This window comes from Eumetopias jubatus, unplaced genomic scaffold, assembly GCF_037043125.1.
Source record: "Eumetopias jubatus isolate StellerSeaLion01/CBP00866 unplaced genomic scaffold, mEumJub1_p1.0 scaffold_15, whole genome shotgun sequence".
In the NCBI taxonomy this organism is placed as follows: Eukaryota; Metazoa; Chordata; class Mammalia; order Carnivora; family Otariidae; genus Eumetopias; species Eumetopias jubatus.
The window spans coordinates 81,755,580-81,773,719 of NW_028274821.1; the positions used below are offsets into that span (position 1 = coordinate 81,755,580).

An 18,140-nucleotide genomic window follows, 5' to 3' on the forward strand; every position below is an offset into this window, starting at 1 on the left:
AAGCATTCCCCATGCTTCTGTGAGCCTGGAACCCTTTCCTCGCAGAATAACTTGGAGGACCAGAGTTCCTTAGAACATTCCTTGGGAAATGCTGGTTTTGAGAAAGGAATGTCTGTAGCTTTTCATTTCAGACAAGTGGCCCCAGGGGTCTTTGTTAGTGGAGTATGAGATTCAAAGGGGTGGCAGCTGATAGAATCTGACCAGGGAATCTGCTGGAAGGCCGCTGGTCCACAGGCCAGAATTTCCTTCAATTCTCCCCTCTCCTCTCCCCCCATATCTGCTTCCCTGGACCCTTTGCCCTGGACTGACACTGTCTGCTTGACCCAACAGAAAGGAGGCGTGGCATCAGGATTCAAGCACGTGGTACCCAATGAAGTGGTGGTGCAGAGGCTCTTCCAGGTCAAAGGGCGGCGTGTGGTTCGTGCCACCGAGGTGCCCGTGTCCTGGGAGAGCTTCAACAATGGTGACTGCTTCATCTTGGACCTGGGCAACGTGAGTCCCTCCCTGCCTTTTCCCAGGGGCCCCTGAGGTGCTTCTGGCCTGGCCGGGCCTGACTCTGGGGAGGGGGACACACCCATGTGAACACACGCAAAGACGTGGGCAGGCAAGCCCCAGGGACAGCAGCCCCTGTGTAGACACGTGTTCTGTGCACGAGCCAGACACACGTGCAGAGACTGGAGGACAGAGGTGCCCAGCGTGCATAGACTCCCACGTGTGCAAACTCAAGCCCATCACACACAGGTGCAGAGACCTTGTGCACAGTGTACTCAGACGTCGACTGACATACAGATTCCCCGACATCTTGTGTTCATATGCACATCTCATGTGCCTTGCATATAGTCACTCACAAATGCAGGCATGTGCGAAAACTATCGGCTCTTGCCCACGAGACACAGACATGCATACCATGATGAGTGCCTACACCCATAGACTTGGGTGTGCTGTTCAAGGACCCACATCTGTGTGTGTCATGCATGTAGTTGTGCATGCACATTTGTATATGGCAATGTGTGTGGGATGCACTTACCCCGGCCCAGCTTACAGATGTGTGATGCTTTGTACACATTCCTGACATCCAGGTGCACTCATCCCTGCAAATGGACATGACCAGACATTCTACCGCCACCTCATCTATGTATGTGGTGTAATGTCCATGCAAACACAGGCAAGTATATTTAGTGTGAGCCTTTTGTTAAAGTATAATAGGTACACAAAAGAGAGTGTGAATCCTGAGTGTATAGCTCAGTGGATTTCTCAAAGTGAACACACTGGTGTAACCAACACCCGGATCAAGAAACAGGATGTCATGAGCTCATAGAAGCCCTCTCCTGTCCTCATCTAGTCCCTTCAAGCCCATGGGTAACCACCATCCTGAACTCTGAGCAGCGTAGCAGGGTTCCACCCATTTCTGAACTTTATGTACATGGAATCATTCTTCTGTCTGATCTGCCTGCCCACTTTTGATCAACATTCTGTTTCTGAGATCTATCCATATGGCATTTAGTTATAGATTGTTCATTCTCCTTGCTATGTCACACTGAACTGGGCTGATGTGCCCCTATTTATCTATGCTTTTATTGTTCATGGGCACTCAGAAGAGTTTCTGGTTCGAGGCGATTCCAGGCGTGCCGCCCTGAATGTTCTTGCATGGGTCTTCCGGGGCATGTGCAAGTGCACTTCCATGGAGTGCGTGTCTGGGAGGGGTGCTGTCAAAGATAGCAGTACATGGAGCTCTAGTAGCTACAGCCAAATGGTTTTCCAAAACGGTTGTGCCCATTTCCGCTCCCACCAGCCGGCAGACATTTTTATGCACATTCCAAGCTGTACAGTCACACACCCTGGCGCACACAGATCACACCCGTTGTGCTCGGGTGTGGGCATGTGCGGGCTCCATCAGCCTCGTGTGGGCAGGCCGAGAATGAGGTGGGCATACACACCCCCTCCTGGCCGTGTCATTGGGCGGGGCTGATAGGAAGCCTGGGGTGCTGCCTGACACAGGGTCCCTGTCTTACAGGACATCTACCAGTGGTGTGGCTCCAAAAGCAACCGATTTGAGAGGCTGAAGGCCACACAGGTGTCCAAGGGCATCCGGGACAATGAGCGGAGTGGCCGGGCCCGGGTGCACGTGTCGGAGGAGGGCGCTGAGCCTGAGGCGATGCTCCAGGTATCTAGGGTCGCATCCCGGGGGTGCAGGGTGGGGCCAAGCATTGGTCTCAGATGCCCATTTTGTCCCTCCATCGGTTGGGCAATCGTGAGGCGAAGTTATTTTTCCACTAAGCTGGGACTCCTCAGAGAGTAGGGAAGAACAACTTCCCAGACAATTCCCAGACTCCGCTGAGAGGTGGGGCTAGAATCCCAGGGCCTGGTGCCTTCTGGGGTTGTGAGCCACACCCTCCAGCTGGGAGGGCCAGGTCTCCCAAGGAGCTGAGGAGGAGGGTTATGGCATCTTCTGAGAGCAATCCTGGTACTGGAGCCAGATCAGAAAGAGACAACTGACCCGAGCCCCTCTTTTCCTCTTCTGATCACTCCTAGTGATTTATGGCCCACTTAGGCAACTGCAGGATGGCATTGCCCCCCGTTGTGCTTTGAGGACATATCAATAGAGACAGAATTCACCAGGAAAAGGAGGAGACCATAAGCTCTGCTCTGTGCCCTTTGGCTCCTGCTTGTCTGGGGGCGTTGCGTTCCAGTTTTTAGGAAGAGCAGAAGGTTATTATGGGGAGGAGCCTGGATACCAACCATGGCTTGGAAGGGGCAGTAGCTGGGGGCTGTTGACTCTGGAGTAGCCCAGAATGGAAGATTGAAAATAGTCTGTGAAATCACAGGGATCTGGGTTCAAATTCTGACCTAGCTACCTCACAGCTGTGTGTACAAGTTACTTGAGCTCTCTGGACTTCAGGTTCCTCCTCTAAAATGAGAGTGATCATCGGTGCCTCGTGGGTGTGAGCATTAAGTAGGATCACCTAAAGGCCTGTGGGGGAAGGTGTTTATCATTCTGAGAAAGCCTGGGAGGAACTGGGAGCGTGAATATTTGAAGGCCTGTGCTGGGAGTGGAGGAGCTGGGTGTTCTCACAGAGCTCCCGGGGACAGGGCAACAGGGAGGGAAGGACTTGACAGGCAGCTCTGGTTGAGACCCGCACACAGGAGGCATGTGAAGAGATGCAGGATGTCTCTGGAGGGGGTCCTACCCTTAGTGGAGGGTCACGGTGGATGCCCGGAGGGTCCTTGCCTGCCTGGGGAGGGAGCTCTCTGAGGAGTCCAGGCCCCTCCCTGCGGTCAAGGCCAGACTTTCTTCCCTCTCTCATTTCCTGCAGGTGCTGGGCCCTAAGCCGGCTCTGCCTGCAGGTGCAGAAGACACAGCCAAGGAGGACGCCGCCAACCGCAAGCTGGCCAAGCTCTACAAGGTGAGCCTCAGCTGCTCTGTCCCCTGGGTGTGGGGTCAGGACAGGGAGGCGGGGGACTTGGTCTTCCCGATCTCTGCCGCCATGGGACCCGGAGCAGAGCACCGTCGGGCGGGGGCTCGGCTCCCACATGTCTCCAGCGGACATCCAGCTACTTCCTTTGCCTTCCTGCACCAGGAATAAGAGGATTTGATCGACTGTAGACACATTTACATCATGCTCATCTGTGTGGTCTTGGGCGGCACGTAGTCTTTCTCTAGGTCTCAGTTTCCTCATCTGTAAAGTAGGTGGGGGGTAGGACAGTAAGGCCAACTTTGCAGGATTTCTAGGAGTCCACAGAGAAAACATGGGAAAATATTTAGGAAAATACTTGGGGAAATACTATAGAAATGGGCGCGTGTGTATGTGTGTGTGTGTGTGTTACTTTATTTATAATTTATTTCTTGTGATTTTTAAAGCTCAGGCTGAGCTTGAGCTGAGGAGCTCTGGGTGAAAGCCCGGCCTAGCCCATGATACTCGTGTCGAGCTCTCGCCTTATTTGTGGTAAAATCACAACAAAATGGGGTGCAGATTTCCATCACTTCCAAAGAAACACCACATTGATTTTTATTCTGATTATAAAGAAATGTATGTTCATTGAAGAAAATAGTAAGCAATACTCCAGAACATAAAAAGAAAATTAAAGTCAATGCAGTTTCGCTAGTTTAAGATAACAAGTACCATATTTAAAATGTTTTAATTATAAAAGTAACAAAACTCAATTTTTAAAAAACCAGCCTCTCCCGTACCCTTTTTAAGGGTTACCATGGTTACACAGCTATCATTTTAGTGAAAGAAGGTCCAGATTACATCTTTCTGTATCTAATTACATACTTTTCCATCTCTGTTTGGTATAAATGGATCCAAAGTATTCATGCTTTTCTGTGACCTTCTTTTTCCCTCTCAGTGTGGCCAGGAATATCTTTCTACAACAGCGATCTAGATGGCCCTTTGTAGTAGCTCTGTTGTTTTCTACTTTATTAATGTAAGAATCTCAACAGACATTGATGGACACTAGGATCTATCCACCTTTTCTGATTGCAAATAGTCCCTCTCTGTGCACTTGTGCTGAGTAAAGCCTTAGGGCAAGTTCCCAGATGTGGATTTTGGGGTCAAAGCCTGAATAATAAGTCAGTGATTGAAAATACCGGTTTTGGAGTCAGATTGCCTGGCTTCGAATCCCAGGTCTGGCCTCCTAGCTGTTCAGTTACTTAAACCTCTCTGCGCCCTGGTTTCCTTGTGAATAAAATGGGGGATACTAGTAGGACTATGGCAGGGTTGCTGCAAGGATTAAAGGAGTTCTACAATGGTGTAAGTTATTAAATTATACAAATTGCTCAGAACAGTGCCCAGTGCATAGTAAGTACTCAGTAAGTGTAGAGCGTTTGTTACTTAAAGTTCTGATACATTATTAAACTGCACTCTGGAAGGGCTCCCAGATTATCTGGAACCTTGTCAACACTGGGGGCTGTCAGTGTTTTGAATTTTGACTAGCATGGCACACTTTCATTTTAATTTCCTGAAAGCTTTTCATTTTGGAACAATTTGAAGGTTTGCAGAAAAATTGCAAAGATCGGACAGAAGGTTTCCACATATCCTTCATCTGGCTTTTCCTTAACGTCTTACCATAACCAGAGACATTTGTCAACACTGAGAAACTGACACTGGTTCAACACTGTTAACTAAACAACAGACTTGATTCGGGTTTTCCCAATTTCTCGTTCCCGATTCCAATCCAGGATACCACACTGCATCTGCATTTATGTCTTTCTACCTTTGTTTTTTTGTTTTTTCTAACTAATGACATTGACTGTCTCCTCGGCCAACTGTACAAGTCTCCTGTGCCACCTGCACACCTACTTCCCTTTCTGTGTGCAGTTTCCACGTTACACGTGTATGTGGGTTGCAGATGTGGTTTTGGCAAAGCAGAGAAGGGGAAAGAAAACCTGAGTGTACCTCAGAGCTTGGGGACGTGGGTCTGGGTGTTACTCTCCGTGTTTTTGGGGTGGCAGCTGGGATATGGGCCAACCCCTGTGTCAGCGTGGGGGTCCCACCTGGGCAGGCCGAAGTGGTGGAGGTCACTCATGTTCTGGACCTCCTGTCCCTCATTCCCTCAGGTCTCCAATGGCGCGGGCACCATGTCGGTCTCCCTCGTGGCTGATGAGAACCCCTTCGCCCAGGGGGCCTTGAGGTCTGAGGACTGCTTCATCCTGGACCATGGCAGAGATGGGAAAATCTTTGTCTGGAAAGGTACTGGGGGCAGGGGAATGGTTTCTGACAGCCCCCAGGCCCTCGTGGGAGCTCCTACAGCCCTGGGAGGGTAGAGTGTGTGTTGCAGGCACCCTGGGGCACGGCAGGCTACAGAACAGAAATTGAGTCTTGTTCTGAAGCCAGTGTCTTTGCAATTGACTCGCTATGTGATCTTGGGCACTTGACTTACCCTCTCTGGGCCTCAGATTTCCCATTTGGGCTAAAACCAGTGTTTCCCAGGTATGTTGTAACACCAGTTCTCTCAGAGGCTAATTGGCAGCATGTAACGGAAAAAAAAAAGTGTATATTTCTGTGGTCAAATAAGTTTATGGGCAACACTGTTAACAGGCTTGTTTACTGCAGGCCTTTTAAGAACCTTTAACTTGCTAATGTATGTTGGGGCTTTTCATGAAAGTGATCTGGTTTCTATTTGGGAAGTGCTGTGCTAGGGGTCCATGGAATCTGTGGGGAATGTCCTGTGGGATTGATTATGAAAGGCTCTTGGAAAGCGTTGGCCCAGATGCTTCTGAGAGGACCCATCGGCATCCTGCTTGGATGCTCTACCATTAGTCCCGGGGACGAGGGCAGAAGGGGGAGGGAGGCAGTGGGTGCACAGAGAAGGGCAGAGAGGAAGAGAGAGATTGAGCACTTATGGCCATTATTATTATTATTATTATTATTATTCTTTGGACCCCTCAGCCTTGGCAGTAGGAAGGTCGGGGACTGCGGGTTGGCACCTGCTGGCCAGGAGCTGTGCAGGCACGGGGAGGCTCTCAGGTTGGGGTGAACTTCAGACTGGGGAGTGGGAGGAGGCCTCCACTGTGGACAGGTGGCCTAGGAGCAGGAAGGGGGCCCGAGGGTGTGGTGTGTGGGCTTCAGAGTCAAGTCACAGCTTTCCCCCTTGCTGTATGGCCTTGGACAAGTCACCTAACCTCTCTAAGACCCTGGTTTTCTTATATGTCAGTGGGACAAGTTAATAATGATCTTTATCACAAAGGGTCATTGTTTGAATTAAATGAAATCAGCTATGGACAGTTCTGAGCACAGAGTACATGCTCCGTAAATGGACCACAATGGTTCCTGTGGTTACCACCATCAGTTAGGACCCCCAGCTGGACCTCCAGGGCCTCTAGGAGCAGTCATCTCTGGGAGAAGGGGTCTGGTCTTGGCTGTCTGCAGCCTCAGAAGAATAGGGAGGGAGGTTCGGCTGCTGCTTCCCCTGGACCACTGGACGTTAGGACATAGCACTGACCCTGGGGTGCCTCACCCCCCCACCTGCCGACAGGCAAGCAGGCCAACACGGAGGAAAGGAAGGCTGCCCTCAAAACGGCCTCCGACTTCATCTCCAAGATGGACTACCCCAGGCAGACCCAGGTGAGCCTTGGAGCCAAGCCACACAGTGAGGACAGGTCCGGGGCGGGTGGGGTGGGGCTGGGACGGGGTGGGCCTCCCCAACCCCGCTCCGTGCGGACTGGGTGTCTGAGTCTCCCCCGAGGACCTCTGCCTGGCAGACCCTGTCCTCAGGGGGACCTGAGCCCGGCCCCATCCCGCTCTTCCCTCCCCTGTCCAGGTCTCCGTCCTTCCTGAGGGTGGTGAGACGCCGCTGTTCAAGCAGTTCTTCAAGAACTGGCGGGACCCAGACCAGACAGACGGCCCAGGCTTGGCCTACCTCTCCAGCCACATCGCCAATGTGGAGCGCGTGCCCTTCGACGCTGCCACCCTGCACACGTCCACTGCCATGGCAGCCCAGCATGGCATGGATGACAACGGCTCGGGCCAGAAACAGGTGCCTGGGGGATTGTGTGGGTGTGTCCAGGCTCCTCCCGTGCTCCCCCCCAGGCACCTCTGGCTCACGCATTGCCTCCTGCTTCCCTGAGGCCCTTCGTCTATGAGGTTTTGACCACAGTCTTGGTGGTTGGGATTCTTTTGCCTCAGTTAATTTTTACAGCCAATATACCCCAAGCACCTACTGGTTGCCAGGCCCCAGGCCAAGTGTCTCAGACCTCACCCTGCCCGCAAGGAGTGCAGTCAGTGGAAGATTGGAGGCGAGCACGCAGATTATGGGAACAGAGGAAGGGCAAAAGGGGTGGGGTGGTTGGAGCAGTCTTCACAGAGATGGGGACCCTTCTGTTGGGCCTCAGAGGGTGAGTCAAAGTTTGCTGCCAGAGAGGAAGAATGGTGGGTATTCCAGGCAGGGAACTGTCCCAAGAGCCCAGGGCTGACCGCATCCTCAAGGAAGGGCCTTGAATGCCGCGTCCAGGGCCGTGGACTTGATCCCGTAACCAGTGGGTGCAAGTGAGGGCTTTTTCTCTTTCTTGCTTTAAAAGCAGACACGCAACAAGCTCAGTTCTCTGCTTTCAAAACTTGCTGTGAAAATGGATTAGAGGCAGGAAAATGAAGGTGGAGAGCCCGTGAGGAGTTGGTTGTAATACTATAGGTGAGAGAAAACAGCCTGGCTCCCAGGAAGGTCACAGTGAAGATGGAGAGGTGAGGGCTGGGGTTCAGAGATGTTTGTGAGGTAGAGTCTACTTGTTTGTTTCTATTCTACATGATAGAAACAGCAAAAGCGTTCGTTTTTATTTATTCTTATTTTTGCCATTGGTATAATTAACATTCATACTTCAGTGGGAGGGAAGGATGCAGTAAGAATGTTCAGGGTAGCACAGGTGGAAAGAGCTCTGGCAGCCTGGCTGAGTGACCCTCACTCTTCTCACCTATAAAATGGGGTTTAATCCCACCCCTCACCTAGAATTTTCAAGGTCTGGAGATTCTTGGTCTTGGAGGGCGCAGTGTCTCCGAAGTACCACCAGGTGGCGCTGCAGGACCTCATGACCGCTTGGAAAACTGTCCCTGGAGCTCTGGGAAGACACGTGCCAGCAGGGTCATTCTGAGGTCACCTAGGGGTGCCCCTGCTTCTGGAGGTGATCTGTAAAATCCAGATAACTCCCTAACGATGCCAATAACCGTATCGCTAATAATCACCTCAATCATAATTCTAATAATGAGAGTGGCTGCCAGCTACACGGCGGTCATCTCCCTGTGCCAGGCACGGTGCTGGACTTTTGAGAGTAAACTCACTTGATCCTCACGACACTTGGAGGTGGGCACTCACTGTGTTACCCTCGCTGAAAGCACGTCCTAAATGCCACCGTGCAACACCCCATGCCTGTGCTGACCACTCCGAGGAGGAACTACAGGGTGGGGTGGGGGTGTCATGTAAGGATCCGGGGTTTGAATCCTAGTGGCTCAGCGATTGGGGCAAATTCTTTAGGTTCAGCCTGAGCCCAAGTGGAGCCATGTATAAAGAGCTTGTCCTTTTGTGTAACCCTGACCCACCACCCCGCGGTTCCCCAGTGGCCTGGGTTGGGGGGGTCTGGGTGGGGGGAACCGCACCGTGTCTGAGCCTGGCCTTATCCTGGCAGATCTGGAGAATCGAAGGCTCCAACAAAGTGCCTGTGGACCCCTCCACGTACGGGCAGTTCTACGGTGGGGACAGTTACATCATTCTGTACCACTACCGTCACGGTGGCCGTCAGGGACAGATCATCTACAACTGGTGAGGCTGTGGGGTCGTGCACTGGGGGATGGGATGTGGGGGGGCGGGGCTCTGACTGGGCCCTGAGCGTGGCATGGGGCTGAGAGGCCTGCGGTGGAACGGCCACACTGTGAGGGAGGGCTCCTATCCACGGGGCAATGCCTCTTGTCTTATTTCTCGTAACAACGTTCAAACCGTTCTTCCAAAAATATGACATGTCCGTTGTAGGAGATGCAGTGAGTAGGGAGAAGCAAACAGAAGATCCCTCCCACAATTCCACACCAAGTACTGTACTCTACCACGTGTTTTCTAATCTAAAAATTTTAATTCCAAATGAAGGGGGAGATGAACCATGGGAGACGATGGACTCTGAGACACAAACTGAGGGTTCTAGAGGGGAGGGGGTGGGGGGATGGGTTAGCCCGGTGATGGGTATTGAGGAGGGCACGTTCTGCGTGGAGCACTGGGTGTTAAACGCAAACAATGAATCGTGGAACACTACGTCAAAAACTAATGATGTACGGTATGGTGACTAACATAACATAATGATTTAAAAAAATTCTTTAAAAAAATTTTTTTAATTCCATTAAAATGGGCAATGCAGTCACACAATTCAAAAGGCAAGACAATAAAAAGGTATCTGTTGAGAAATCTTGTTCCCATCCCAACCACTTTCACCCCATTCTCCAATCCCCACCCCTCTGTAATGGCTTTCATTTGTTTTTTATATATGTTCTTCCAGTAAGTCTTCCTGCAAATAGGACTATATTCCTAGTTCCCTCCCTTCCCTATCTTTCAAAGGATAGCATACTGTGTATATTGTTCTGCACTTTGCTTTTTTTACTTAGTACTTCCTGGAGATGGACCCATGTCAGTACATAGGGTACTTCCTTGTTCTTTTTTTTTTTTTTTTTTTTTTTCCTTTTACAGCTCCATAATATTCTGCTGTGGGGCTACACTGTTGCTTGTTTAACAAATTCCCTGTGAATGCATACTTGGATTGATTCCAGTCTTTTGCTATTACAAGCATTGCTGTGATTAGTGACCTTTAAACAAATATCATTTGAATGTGTAGAGAAATGTCTGTAGGGTAAATTCCCAGAAGTGAGATTGCTGGGTCAAAGACTAAATGCAGTTGTCATTTTGATAGACGGTGCCCAGTTTCCCTAGATGGGCTTTGTAGCATTTTGCATTCCCAGCAGCACGAGGGAGTCTGTTTCCCCACGGCCTCTCTGGTGGACTATATTGTCAAACTTTTGGATGTTTGTCAACCTTATCGCTGATAAGACGGTATCTCAGTATATTTTTAACTTGTATTGCTCGTACTATACCGTCTCAGAACTTTTTGATGTTGGTTGGATGTCTTCCCCTTTAAATTTTTTGTTTTGACATAACTTGAGGCTTCCTGAAAAGTTGCAAAAATGGTACAGTTTCCATGTACCCATTACACATCTCCCCCGCTGTGTGTGTCTTACCTAACCAAAGTACAATGATCAAAACCAGGAAATTAACACTGGACGCAATACTGTTTACCAATCTGTAGACCTTCCTTGGATTTCACCGGTTGCCTCACTCATGTCCTCTTTCTGGCCTGGGATCTAACCCAGGATCCCACATGGCACTTAGTCATCATGCCTCCTCAGTGATTTATCACCGAGTCCTAATCTGGGACAGCTCCTCAGTCTTTTCTCTCATGACGTTGGTACTCTGGAAGAGTGCCGGTGGGTTATTTTGTAGAACGCCTCTCCATGTGACAACGTCAGACTTTTAAAAGCAGCTTCAAAGAATTTTTTTTTTTTTGACTAGGTAATACATACACATGGTACAAAATTCAGAAGAAGGCATTTTTTTAAAAAACAGTAGCTGCATCCTCACCTCGATTTGTCAGATTTTGTTTGCTTCTATAGATAACACACATTAGTTATGGGAAATTTGCACAGTATAGGAAGAGGTAGGGTGGAAAGCAAAGCCCCTGCCCAGTCTCCCCTCTCAGGGCGAGCAGCTTGGATCCTTTTGGTGGACATCTGCACAGACTTCTCGGAGCAGGTTCACATGAGGCTATAAGTACTGATGTCTTTTCCCCGCAAAGGGGCTCATGCCCCACTTGCTGTTCTCTGACCTGCCTCTCCCCCGTGAGAAATGTCCTGGCCGCCTTTCTTCGTCTTGGCATCTCAGGGCACCTTCCCTCGTGGCTGCTCTGCCTGGGATGAGCTCGCCGGCCCCCCGCAGGGCGCATTTAGGATAAGAGAGACGACTGGTTTTGCTCAGATCTCAGAAGAAGGCTGAGCTGGGATTGTGGCGTGCGGGTTTCCCAAGGCCCGGAACCAGGGAGACACTCTGGGTTCTGTGCAAACCTCGGTGCTGAGTATCACCTCCTCTCTCAGGCAGGGTGCCCAGTCCACGCAAGATGAGGTCGCTGCGTCTGCCATCCTGACCGCCCAGCTGGATGAGGAGCTCGGGGGGTCCCCTGTGCAGGTGAGGCCAGCCCAGTGCCCCGCTGGGCCCCACCCTGCACCTCATCCATCGGGTCACTCCTCTAGCTGACTGTCTGTCCACCCACCCCACAAACATTTATGCAGGGCTCCCATGTGCCCGACAGCATCTGCAGCCCTGAACGCACAGGTCGCGTCCCTGTGCTCATGCGGTTTATAGTGTGGGGAGGAGAAAGATGTTCAGATGTTCAGGAGAGGCAGTGTGGCCGCTCAGTCAGAGGGCGGATGTGGAGGCCGCCTGCTGCAGGTTGAATCCCGTCTTACCTCTGGGCCGTCACGAATGAGTCACTTAGCCGCTCTGTGCCTGTGTAGTCTCAAATCCTCTCTCTGCCCCAGCATTGCCTTGCAGATGAAGGGTTAATATTAGTAAAGCATTTAGAGCCATGCCTGGCCCATAATAGTCCCCAGTTACATATGTGTTAAGTAAGGACATATAGATCCCAGGGAGGATCTAACTGGATTAGACAAGGACCTCCTTAGGAAGATACTTTTCTGCTGGGACCTAATGGGGGAGTAGGAGTTGGGCAGGCACATTTCAGGCAGAGGGAAGAGTATATGCAAAGGCCCTGAGGTGGGAGGGGGCATTGAGCAGTAGACCAAGGGACCAAGTGCCATGAGAAAAGTCTCGAGATGTGCGCAGAGGGACCAGACCACCCAGAAGCCATGGTGAGGATTGACCTTAACCCTGAGAACAAGGGGATATTGCTCCCTGGTAAATGTGATGTGAAGGGATTTATGGGTTTAAGAGGTTCCTCTGGCTGTGCAAGAGGGGTCTCTCCATGTCTAGAAAGCTCTATTCTCACCACTCTGCCGTCTTTCATGCCCTGAGCTGACGTCACCATTCTGGAAGAATGTCGACGAACAACCCATGTGTTTCTATTTAAGGGAATATTTGCAAACATGGGTTCTCTTTGTTCTTGGACTAGACTCAGGGTCAGCAAGGCAGGTCCTCATGGGAAGGGAGGGCAGCCGAGGCAGTGCCCGGGGGACGTGAGGCAGTGGCGTTGTCTCCAGCTTCCCGGGGACTCCCCATTTCCCCGCCCAGCTCCCGTGTGCTGTGGGCTCATGCGCCCCACCGCGTGCAGACACCGGCGTGCTGGCCTTGTTTGGAGGATGGGCCTAGGCCATTGTGGCTGGGCGGGGGGATGAGCTTGCTGCCACACAGAAGGACAAATGCCCCCACTCTCCTTGCCTGACTTGCTGTCCTATCACCCTGCCAGAGCCGTGTGGTCCAAGGCAAGGAGCCAGCCCACCTCATGAGCCTGTTTGGCGGGAAACCTATGATCATCTATAAGGGTGGCACCTCCCGTGAGGGCGGGCAGACGGCCCCTGCCAGTACCCGCCTCTTCCAGGTCCGGGCCAGCAGCTCTGGAGCCACCCGAGCCGTTGAGGTAAGGCCCAGGCCCTGGACCCCAGGAGGGATTGGCCTACTTGAAGCTTCCCATGCTCGACGGGCAGATGTCTGGGCACAGGACTGGTTGGGGGAGGGGGCGGTTGGGTCAGGAGTTAAGAAGGAGCTTTTTGTAACTTCCCTGGCCTGGCAAGCAGAATTGTACATCTTAGACTTCCTCTTGTCTCAAGGATGCCTGGGGCTTCTTGCATACCTTCCATAATGGAGAGCTCACTACCTAACAGGTAGTCCATTCTTCACCATCTGGACACTTCCTGATTGTATGCCACGTGGTCTCTGTCCCTTTTATGGCAGAAGGCGCAGACTAGAACATAATCCTACAGGATGCTCAGAGCAGCCTAGAGGAGAATGGGACTACCACCTCCTTTGTTCTGGGCACTCAACTTCTGTTAATGCAGCCCAGAATTCTAGAATGACCATGTTGAGCCACAGCACGTTAGTGAATCATGGGAATCAACTAAGCCCCTCGTTGTCCAAAATCTGTGCTCTCAGCTGTGATGGGGGTGCCCTTCCAAGTCTCCATCCAAGAGCTGGTCCTGCTGCAGGGTCTCCTGGGCAGTAAGGAGGGGGCTGAGGACTTTTGGTCTGGTTTCTGATTAATTGAGCGCTGCCTTCCCAGATAATTCCTAAGGCTGGTGCGCTGAACTCCAATGATGCCTTTGTCCTGAAAACTCCCTCGGCCGCCTACTTGTGGGTGGGTGCCGGAGCCAGTGAGGCAGAGAAGACGGGGGCCCAGGAGCTGCTCAGGGTCCTGCGGGCCCAACCTGTGCAGGTGGCAGAAGGCAGCGAACCAGGTAGGAGCTGGGGGGAGAGGGGCCTGCTGCTCCCCCGGGACTGCAGCTCTTAGGTTCCCTCCCTTCTTTCTGCTTGGGGGGGGAGGGGCTCTGGATCCTCTGTCCCCAAAGGTGCGTTCAAGAAAAGCAGGTTGAGGGCTATGGTCAGTGAGAGGGAGGCCTTCAGGAGCTAAGAGAAAGGAGAGTTCAGTGTGGGCTGGGGCATTCAAGGAGGGCTGCTGGAGGAGGTGGTCCCTTGCTAGGAAGCCTTGAAAGACAGGCAGGAGTAGCAGTCTCTCCTAATCTTCAGAATCTCCAAGGACAGAATTGCCACAAGCCTGCTCTGTTTCCCGAACATAGGTGGGAACATCTTCTTTGTTCCCTGCCAGCCCTCAGTCTCTCTGCTCTTGCTATGAGCCCATTCCTTCCCGCCTGACACTCAGTAGACGTGGGGAGGAGCAGCTCAGTCTACAGCTGCACTGTCCAGGGGACTTTCTGAGAGGATGAACATGTTCCTACCTGCCCAGGTCCAATATGGTGATCACTAGTCACATGTGGCTACTGAGCACTTGAAATATGGCTGCTGGGAATTAATAAGAATGAGGAACTGAATGTCTAATTGTATTTAATTTTAATGAACTTAAATAGGCACATGTGGACAGAGCAGGTGTAGTGGAAAGAATCGGGGGTGGGGGTGGGGTGGGCTGGAGTCAGACAGGATTTGTACCCTGGCTTTCCCACTTACTAGCTGTGTGATGTTGGGTGAGTTGCTTACCATCTCTGAGCCTCCGTCACGCTGTCTGTTGAGCAGGGATAATCATCCCCAGCCCTCAGTGCTGTCATTCAGAAGCCAGAGGTAGCCCTGCCTGTGTGCGTACTGCCAAGTCGGCTCTCTGGTCTCTGTTTCATCACCTTCAGATTCCCTCAGGCCCTGTCCCTCTCTGGTCCCCTGGGTGGAGGGGGCTTGAGAGCATTGGGTTGTTCTAGGGCAGGGTTTTTACCACGGGGTCTGATGAGCGTGCTGGGGGAGTTGGTGTCAGGGGACCAACTGCTGTGGTCTCCCCTCACAGACAGCTTCTGGGAAGCCCTGGGTGGCAAGGCTGCCTACCGCACGTCCCCGCGGCTGAAGGACAAGAAGATGGACGCCCACCCTCCTCGCCTCTTTGCCTGCTCCAATAAGATCGGACGTTTTGTGGTGAGCCCCCGCGGAGGCCTCTGCCTCTGCTCCCCGATCCCCCACGGGGAGGCGGACAGCACGGAGGAAGGAGGAAGGATCCCCTGCCGGCTGGAGCAACTCCTTCCTGGGTGTAAACCCAGTGAGCCCAGCCAGGGGAAGGAGCCTGGGAGGGGGGGGGGGGGGCTGGTGAGCTTTCATTAACCCCTTCTGTTCCTTCCCAGATCGAAGAGGTTCCTGGCGAGCTCATGCAGGAAGACCTGGCCACAGATGACGTCATGCTCCTGGACACCTGGGACCAGGTGGGTGAAGGACAGAAGGTGTAGGCTGTCTGGGCTGAGGGAGTGGGAGGAACTAGACACCCAGCTCTAAGATCAGTTGCCAGGTGTTACTGGAAAGATCCCTGTGCTGCAGTTGAGTCCCTTCCCCCTTCTGGGCCTCCATTTCCTCCTCTGCAAAATGGGAGCGATGGTACCTACCTTGCCTCATTCACTAAGATGAGATGTAGATTAGATGACATCACAAACTGCAAAGTACCATATAAATGCAAATCAGATGACCAGCATTCTCTCCCAGGCCTTAGCGGGGTGTGAACTCTTACTTTAAATCTATTGATAAAGAAACTTGAATTTAGCATGTCATATGCAGGCATAAACTGTCCACAGAGTGACACCTGGAAGTTTCGGAGTGCATCTCCTTCTGTTTTAGAGGGCTCTGAGCTCTCTGCTTCTTCTCCTAGGGAAGGCTATTGTGTAGGACCGGATGGGGATGGAGCCATTCAGTCGACCAATATTAACTGAGCACCTGCTTCGTGCCAGACACTGATCCAGATGCTGGGGATAGAGCAGACACTCCTCTGCCCTTGCGGGGCTTACGTTCTCATGGGGATGGCAGTCAATAACCCTTCTTATCAGAGTTATCAGTTACAGATGGCAGCCCCAAAGGCATAAGTCCCTCTATCTCTGCTTGGGATGCCCAGTGGGAAGATCGGTGCCAGAATGGTCACAGCTTGAGCCCTTCAGCTATCGTCACCAATTGCTCCCCTGGCTACATAATCTGTTCGTTCATCTGCTTATTCATTCACTCAGCCAGCATTTCCTATACCCCACTGTCTATCAGGAACCATGCTGGAGTCCTATGATGAGCAAAATAGACATAATACCTGCCACGAAGGGGCTTCTAGCTCAGCAGGGAACACATTTGTAGATAAGAGAAGTCAAGTCTGGTGTTTTATTGTCTAATATCAGTGTTCAGTGACAGGTGCTTTTTAAAATATGTTAGAGATGCATAAAAATGTTTGTATTACAAAACTTGCATCAAGCTCAAAACTTCTACTTTTTCCAAGCCTTAGACTTATGCGGCCCAGACACACAGAAATGGCACGTAGCAGGCTCAGGGCATATTTGTTGTGAGCATGTGTTTGGCCACTCACTTGCTGATCCCTATAGAGGGATCATTCATGCACTTCTAGAGAGGGATCTCAAACTCAGTGCCTGATGCACCTGGTCAGCAATGTTAGTAAGTGAGGGGCTGGGATGGGGGGCGGACACGAGCTGCTGGGGCTTGAGGCAAACTGGCACTGCTCGTCTGAAGTGGGGGGGGGGGCGTTGCTGCCACCCGGCTTCATCCACACAAAGGTGAAGGCCCATGGTTGCCAGATCCTCCAAGTTTTCAAGAAAACTGGGAACTCTAGATGTTAATGTAAGCTGATAATGAAACTTGTCTAAAAAGACATTGCAGACCAACATGTGATGGCGGGTGGACCGACAAAGAATGCTGGTAGGTCACCAGTTTGTAGACTTGGTTCCAAATCCTTCCCGTCCTGGTCTCTGGGCTCTGTCAGCTGTGGGCTGTGTCCCACATCCAGCACCCGGACCCTCCCTGTGGCCGGGACCTTCCTACCCGTCTCATTTCACATCTCACTCCAGGTCTTTGTCTGGGTTGGAAAGGATTCTCAAGAAGAGGAGAAGACAGAAGCGTTGAGCTCTGGTGAGGACCGAGCGTGCCTGTGGGTCTGTGTCCTGTGGTGTGGTGGGAGCAGCTTCCCGCATGGGTCTGGGGAGTTCCTGACCAGAGCCATGGTAGCTGACCAGATCTGATTTGGGAGCTGGAACTCTAAAGCTGGTTCTTTACTAACTCCCAGTAGGGGAGAGCAGGAGTGAGAAATGATATAAACTTTGTGAAGCAGGAAGTTGAACTGTGACCCCTGTCCCTTCCAGGGCTCGCGGGCAGGGTGGTGGAAGAGCCATGTGGGGTCATTGCCCTTCAGGGATGGTGGTGTCTAGTGCAGGGACTGGGCATTGGAGACAGTAAGACCAGAAGCCTAGGCAGCTCCTGCCCCGAAGCACCTCTCCCTGGTTAAGCAGTCACTAAGGATTTCTGGGGTTTCCTTTTCCTGCACGTGTGTATCTACAGCTAAGCGTTATATCGAGACGGACCCAGCTAATCGCGACCGGCGGACCCCCATCACCATCGTGAAGCAAGGCTTTGAACCTCCCTCCTTCGTGGGCTGGTTCCTCGGCTGGGATGACAGCTACTGGTCTGTGGACCCCTTGGACAGAGCCATGGCCGAACTGGCAGCCTGAAGGAGAGACCCCACCCCTGTCCCCGCTCAGTGCCTTTCCTAACAGTCCATCCGTCAGAGACCTTACAGCGAGCAGGGCCTCTCTGGTGTGTGTGAGTGTGTTTTTACTGTAGCCAAAAACAGCCACGTAAAAATTCAGGGTCCTTGCGAAAATTGTCTCAATTATCTGTGCTTTTGGAAAATTGAATTCAATAAAAAGCTTTTGGAAGTATGTGAGCCTGCCGCAGCACCGTCTGTCCTGGTGATTCTTCTGGAAGTGCCCAGGGAGGGGCCTTGCCTGTGCCCTTGCACCAGTGGATGAGCTGCACTCACGCTGGGTGTGAATCCTGGACCTTCGATAAGCTGATGCCAGGATGAGGTGGGACGTGCAGAGATGGCTCCAGGGGAATGGCCTGTGTGGAAGGGAATCGGGAGGGGGCCCACCCCAGATGGCTGTGTAGTCCAGGCAAGTCTAGCAGAGCTTGTCAGGGAATGCTTGAGC

The 18,140-nt window shown here is 51.9% G+C and overlaps 1 protein-coding gene across 4 annotated transcripts in view; it reads left to right on the plus strand.

The window, feature by feature from the left end:
- GSN (gelsolin) overlaps positions 1-17,870 on the plus strand; it is a 54,157-nt gene extending 36,287 nt beyond the window's left edge. For all 4 annotated transcript variants that reach the window (XM_028107604.1, XM_028107605.2, XM_028107606.2 and 1 more), the window contains 14 exons: positions 331-492; positions 2,015-2,164; positions 3,315-3,404; positions 5,558-5,690; positions 6,976-7,064; positions 7,261-7,476; positions 9,113-9,246; positions 11,610-11,700; positions 12,938-13,108; positions 13,748-13,922; positions 14,972-15,096; positions 15,300-15,377; positions 17,004-17,064; positions 17,491-17,870. In XM_028107604.1, the coding sequence (XP_027963405.1) occupies positions 331-492; positions 2,015-2,164; positions 3,315-3,404; positions 5,558-5,690; positions 6,976-7,064; positions 7,261-7,476; positions 9,113-9,246; positions 11,610-11,700; positions 12,938-13,108; positions 13,748-13,922; positions 14,972-15,096; positions 15,300-15,377; positions 17,004-17,064; positions 17,491-17,660 (1,845 nt within the window). In that variant the 3' untranslated portion in view covers positions 17,661-17,870. The remainder of the gene's footprint in view (positions 1-330; positions 493-2,014; positions 2,165-3,314; positions 3,405-5,557; positions 5,691-6,975; positions 7,065-7,260; positions 7,477-9,112; positions 9,247-11,609; positions 11,701-12,937; positions 13,109-13,747; positions 13,923-14,971; positions 15,097-15,299; positions 15,378-17,003; positions 17,065-17,490) is intronic.
- Positions 17,871-18,140: the final 270 nt, after the last annotated feature.